The sequence below is a fragment of the Papaver somniferum genome, chromosome 1 (genome assembly GCF_003573695.1).
Source record: "Papaver somniferum cultivar HN1 chromosome 1, ASM357369v1, whole genome shotgun sequence".
Lineage (NCBI taxonomy): Eukaryota > Viridiplantae > Streptophyta > Magnoliopsida > Ranunculales > Papaveraceae > Papaver > Papaver somniferum.
Genome location: NC_039358.1, coordinates 240,121,642 through 240,127,899, shown reverse-complemented (window position 1 = coordinate 240,127,899; position 6,258 = coordinate 240,121,642). Strand labels below are relative to the sequence as shown.

At 36.7% G+C, this 6,258-nt stretch overlaps 1 protein-coding gene across 1 annotated transcript; it reads right to left on the bottom strand.

Annotated features, from left to right (window-relative positions):
- Window positions 1-3,087: 3,087 nt before the first annotated feature.
- On the bottom strand, window positions 3,088-5,796 carry LOC113274204 (F-box/kelch-repeat protein At3g06240-like). Its single transcript, XM_026523669.1, has 5 exons — window positions 5,206-5,796; window positions 4,837-5,161; window positions 4,649-4,750; window positions 4,171-4,253; window positions 3,088-3,222 (listed from the first exon to the last, which is right to left on the bottom strand). The coding sequence occupies exons 1-5, from the start codon at window positions 5,794-5,796 to the stop codon at window positions 3,088-3,090; spliced, it is 1,236 nt and encodes a 411-aa protein (XP_026379454.1).
- Window positions 5,797-6,258: the final 462 nt, after the last annotated feature.

The window sequence follows — 6,258 nt, the reverse complement described above, 5'->3', positions numbered from 1 at the left end:
GTGTTGTACCGGTCCTCCGGTACAAGTCCGGTACCGGATTTTTACCTGCAAAGCTCAACTGTACCACAATTACATCATGTACCCAACCTAGCATTCATCTAGCTCTGTTCATTCAATATTCATTGTAAATATCATCTCAACACATACAATACAACACCTAGCAATGCACTACCATTGTTAATCTGTAACAATTCATACAATACAATAAGAATTTACATCATAATCCATCTACACCACCAGCATCAGAACTTCAAGCAGAACCCATTCACCATCAATCCACTTCAATCTAAGCATCAGATCTATTCATTATCTGATCATGAAACCCCACAAATCGCCCAAAACCAAATTGAGTTTTATCCAAACCTATTCTCATACTCGAATTACAAAACCCATCTATTATTTCATTACAGAGATTTAATTACAAAATCTTGTTGTTTGATTTCAACAGAAAACCCAAATTGAAAAATATTAAATCACACATGCAATTAGTTTCTTAAAAAAACAAAAGAAAAAGAAAAAGAATTGAAGAAGAAGGTTTATCCTCTTTAATCTCTAACCACCAGATCTGACCCCTAGCTCAATTGCAGTAGCCACCAGATCTCCTTTCTTAATTACATAACCCCCTATCTCCAAATCCGACTCCAACCTGAGGTTCCAAATCCTATAAAACACCTAATCAAATCTTCATATTCAATTTCTCCACCAAATCGAAAAAACCCAAAATCAAACATGAAACTAGTTTCTAAAGTAATTGAAGAAAAAGAAGAAGCAGTGGAGAAAAAGGTGGTGGTGGTGGTGTTGACTGCTCTGATAGAGTGATGGTGGTGATTTAGTTCTCTGATGGAGAATGAGATAAGTGAGTGAAGTATAAAAACCTAATGTGGACGGCTATGATTCAATTAATCCAATTGTCAAAACTAAACAGGTAATTTGGTCCGGTACACTCCGGGAATTCTATAAGAACCGGTCCCTATACCTGGTGTTGACCGGTTCTTAATTCCCAATCTATTCCCTGTACCGGCTACACCGGTTCCGGTGCGGTACCAATTTTTTTTTTGACCGGTTCAAGTCCGGTACACCGGGTTATTTGTGCAGCCCTGGATCTAAATGCCTGATTGATTTATTTTATAGCATTGTAAAGGAAGTTATTACAGGCAGCTGAGTCGGATCAATTATGTAAACTATTTTAAAAAATTTCGCAGGTATCGGCTTGGGTCTGTTGTATGTTTGCAGGTGTCCATATAAAGAGGTTAACCGTTTTGTTTCCATGTTGCTTCTTTTTCGTTGGATTTTATCGGTTTTTTTCTTCTTTTTCTTAAGATTTATGTCTCTTTTTGCATGATCTACTTTCGCTGATTGTTTTGCAGGTGTTTTTCATCATGCACCTGTTGTAGCTATAGTATAGCTATAGTATCCGTGCATACGTCAAGCAATATCATACCACCATTGAACTATTTGCACCATAATTATTTTTGTTCTGTAGATATTAGTGTTTCCTGAGCAGAAAAGTCTCTCATTGGTGTTTCCCTTTGTCGTGTTTCCCTTTGCTGATGTAGCTTTTGGTACTCAAACCACCATTCATAAGGTAAATCCTTATTGCATAAACTTTGCTTCTTTGATTTTCTGTTCATCTGATGCCACTGTTGCTTCTCTGGAATCTACTCTTCTGCAATTCAGAGCAGCAAGGATGTGAAGTTGATAATAATTTGAATTTTATGAATACCTGGCCGCTTCCAGACTACCAATACTCGAGACATAGGTCAAATTTAGCATTGTAACTGTTGCTACAAGCAACTTATTAGATAGTAAAAACTTGGGCGATGCGGATTTGGTAATCCATACATGGTGTGGACGACAAATACAGTGCAATTGCATCATACTTTGGTGGCTCTATTTGATTTTTTTGATTTCTGTCAGATTATTGTGTTAGGGTGTGTTATGTTGTTTCACGGTTGCTGATCGTTTCATCGGCTTGAGCTCACATTTACATTGAATAGTGATGATGATTTCTTTTTTTATCGACAATTTTTGATAGGTCTAATATATGGCATGCTTTTAATTTATGTTGATCATTGCGTTAATTGAATTTGGTTATTACAACTGGTGCGGACTGCACACAATCACATTAATTCTTTAGTTTGCTTTTTGGTTAGCATCTCCATCATTTCTGGAGTACTTTGACATTGGCGTGCTCCATGGTCCCTCGTATTGTGGTGATATCATTTTTGTACTTAAACATTCATATGACAACAAATGTATCTTATCTATCTCGAACATGTGAAGGTGGAGGAAGCATCTTAGCTATATCAAGTACTCCATGGTCCTTATCCACATCCCCATTAGAAGGGAAATTTGCTGGCGGATGTGCACTTGGAGCATCTATGTTACTCTGTTTTATTGCTTTTAGTCGTACATACAAAATAAAAATAAAAAGAGGGCATCTTGGTGCATTTTTTCGGGGTAGTACCTTAACATGAAATTGTTGCAGAACTGGAGCTGTTGTCGGGAGAAAGTAGTATGGAGGAATGCACCAATGATATTGGTTTTGAAAATGATATTGGTTTGTTGGGCTAGAGTCATATTGGTAACAATGTTTGTCCATTGGGCTTCTATTCTATGTTGGGGCTATTATGTAGCATCTTTACTGGGATATGACCCGTGCCAATAAGCTACAAAGAGAAAAAGATCCTTTGTAGACGAAACAGTTTGATCATAGTGTAATCACCCTTCGGTCCCTTCACATCATCCTTTAAGACTTTTACCTTGGAACCACCTAAATGCATTGATATAAGGTTCTGCGTCACTCTCTTCTATTTCAAATATTGAAACTGCTTATTTTCCGATGAGTCTACCAGTTTTTGTAATGTACTCGAATGTAAAAAGATAAATAACTACCATAACTATGTTTTGTGCTATCTTTTCCAATTGGTGCAATCTTGGCTGAGATAATGCATCACAAGTGATTATATTAATTACCATGTAGATAGAGATTTTTGTGACCTGTAAATGCAAATTAGGATTGTTCAATTTTAGTCCAAATTCTACGCCTCATTAGATGTATTTAAGCCTGATAATACCAAGTTATTTTTAAAGAGTCTGGGTTTGGGAATCGGTGGTGCTATTCGGTTCCCTATTCTCCACCTCCATACTCTGCTCCCTCCAATCTAAACCCCACATCTGGGAAATGGTGAACTCCACCTGTACCTGAATGTGATTCAAATCCTGCATGTGTGATGTAGATTGGAGGGAGCAGAATAGGGAGGTGAATAACATTTTCGTTTGGGAATTAATTATTTCCAACATAATTATATCAGTAGATAGAGATTTTTGTGACCCATAAATGCAAATTAGGATTGTTCAATTTTAGTCCAAATTCTACGCCTCATTAGATGTATTTAAGCCTGAGAATACCAAGCTATTTTTAAAGAGTATGGGTTTGGGCATTAATTATTTCCAACATGATGAAATTTGTAATAGAAAAATTTTACGCAAGGATAATCAGTCATACTGTATTAGATGCAATAATGCAAAGCTTGGGCATCGTTTACAAAACCATTTTGCGTATAAAAAAATGCTAATCATAAGAAAATAATGTGAGGTGTGAATGATTAAGTTTAGTAGTGCATGAATCCATCTCTAAATGATGGATCACACTTCTGATGCAATCTTTAATCTTATGGATAGACCACTAAAAGAATTCATTGGATATAGCATGGAAGAGCTCTATGGAAATGTATTGAAGATCAGTTATCCGAATAACAACTACCTTCATCGATTATGATAACATATTTACCAAAAAATGATGCATTTGCATAACAATGTCAAGGGGAACAATCTAGAAGACGCTTTGACACTGTTTAATGCGATATGAAAACCGGATGACAAGACGTATTTTTGATGCATGCTTTGACACTGTTTAACGAGACATATCATTTTTAATGTGTTGTTTTTTTGAATTGAAACAAATCAAATAGGTTCATGGTCAGTGGCGGAGACAGAAAAAACTATGAAGGGGGTTGAAAAAAGTTATACAAATTTGAGGGATTAAACGCTAAAAAGAGGGAAAATAAAGGATATGTATAGTTTTGAAGATTTTAGGAGGTTAGAGCTGGAGTTAATACTCTTTACCAAGTTAAAGAGGAAACAAAATGCTTTACGATCTTTCCTTACCAGGAGAGAAGAATGGTTTACGGCCAGGACAACGCAAAGTACCAAATCTGATAGCTCGAAATAGTTCACCAGCTTACTGTGAACTACACAGAGGACATACACATTTAGGACAAGTCAGGTCATGAGTTTCGAGAAGCAGGATAGCCGCTTACAGTGGGAAAATATAAAGGACTAGCCGAATGGTTATATTTCAAAATGAAAAAATTATGCAGTTGGTAGTATGGTAGGTTTCTCAAGCCTGTACCAAGTACAAATTTAATTTTGTTCAGGAATCAGGACTAATGAGTACCTCCTGCAGGTGGAATACAGCTAAGATACAAATTCCCAATTTATAGAAAATGCAAACCAATTGACGTACGTAAATACATTCCATTATGGTTTTCTATCGACTGTTCTAGAAAACAGACATTAAAACAACAACAAGGCTAAAAACGTTATAGCCAACCGCAAGAACATAACTAAAATCAGGAAGACTTACAATCTGGTGCAACTAAGCTAGGAACGTAACTCTCTGCTGCAATCAATCTTTCAAGCTCTCTAGTTTCGCTTTCACCATTATAAGTGATGCTCACTTTTCTCCCTGCAATAAAATTTCATAGTTGTTGAAACTCCTTATTAACCACAAACACCAGTTTGCTGTTTCAGTCACGGTGTTAATGGAGAAACATTTGGTCCATGAATCGCTCACTCCATATTCCTCCATTACCCATAGATCAGCCTGGACATTAAAAGCATGGGAAACTAAGCAAAGACGCCCTTCTACCACCCCCACACTGACATTAAACTCATCATTATCTTCCTCCTCAATAGATACTTTTTTGTGTCGGAGACAGACATTCGGCAGAGGTTCCTCCATAAAACTCTCATTGTCAATGTCGAATCTGACAATGACTTTAGAGTACCATATATTATCTGCAATCCAGTAAAGAGCTCCATTAACAAGCACCCCTGGAGGCTGTTTTCCACATTTAGACGGCCGGTAAGTTATGTTCTGGATGGTTTTCCATGAATTGGATCTTAACGTATAGATCTCACCTTCAGAGCAGGTTTTCCATCGTTGATGTCCACAACTCTAACCAACTTGTAATCGTCAGTTGTGGCACCATAACCAAACCCAAATAAACCTACATCAGTGCTTAAAAATCCACTAGAAGGAATTTTCTTATGTTCTTTGGTTGCAGGATTCCAAATAAAAAATAATTCTTCTTTCGCACCACCAGATAAATTTTCCTCATGAGCAAAACTAGTTTGAACAAAAGAAATGCAAACCATACCATGACAACAACACAACGAACCAATCGTATAATCTGGGTATACAAAAGAATCATCCGTTCGGTTAAGAACCCTATCAAATTCACAAACAGTTGGTGATGGCAAAGACAACCATAACCAAGAAAACATTGACCTAACGTCGTACTCATAGCTTCCTTGTTTTTTCTGACAATCATAGAAGATAATGCCCAAATTGTTTTTCTGTATACCATAGTTAAGATGCCTTCTAATGAAGTAAGGACTAGAAATTAAGGAACAAAATGACTTACTGACACACTTATATTTTAAGAGAGGCTTCACTGGTAACCTCTTCAAGATATCCATGAGCACGCCTTCTGGAAAAATTGTCTCCATTATTGCTGCGCTGTCTCCTTCTTTCCCTTTATTTTTATTTTTGTTTGTGTTGTTAGTGATTTATTCTGGGTTTTCATTGGATTTAAGGCTTTGCAGATTGAATATTAGGAAACAAATGAACAAGGTAGTTAATGATTTTTGGTTCCAGAATTACGATGTGCTGGTACCGTGGTAGTTAACCAACACAAAAGAAAAGGCCGTCATCTTGGACGGGGATTTCGAAACCCTACCCAATGCTCCATTGGATTTCGAATCCAATCTTAGCTCACCGTGAACTATGAACTGTATATTCCGATGTGTTTTCAATGTCTATCCAAGTTATTTGGATATATACCAGATATTCGTTTATGAAGAATCCCATACGAATGGATGTATATATGTGGTATTATTATTGAATTCATAACGCATTCACCACCTTTTCTATTCTTTCGATGGAAACCTTACATGAAACGTTCAACAAGC

What these genes read in the sequence shown, in the direction of transcription:
- LOC113274204 (XM_026523669.1), bottom strand. Translation starts at nt 5,796, where the DNA reads ATGGAGACAATTTTTCCAGAAGGCGTGCTCATGGATATCTTGAAGAGG. An exon ending in ATGGAAAACCTGCTCTGAAG is followed by an intron (nt 5,162 to 5,205) that starts GTGAGATCTATA and finishes AAAACCATCCAG; the next exon opens with AACATAACTTACCGGCCGTC. An exon ending in GAGCGATTCATGGACCAAAT is followed by an intron (nt 4,751 to 4,836) that starts GTTTCTCCATTA and finishes ATTTTATTGCAG; the next exon opens with GGAGAAAAGTGAGCATCACT.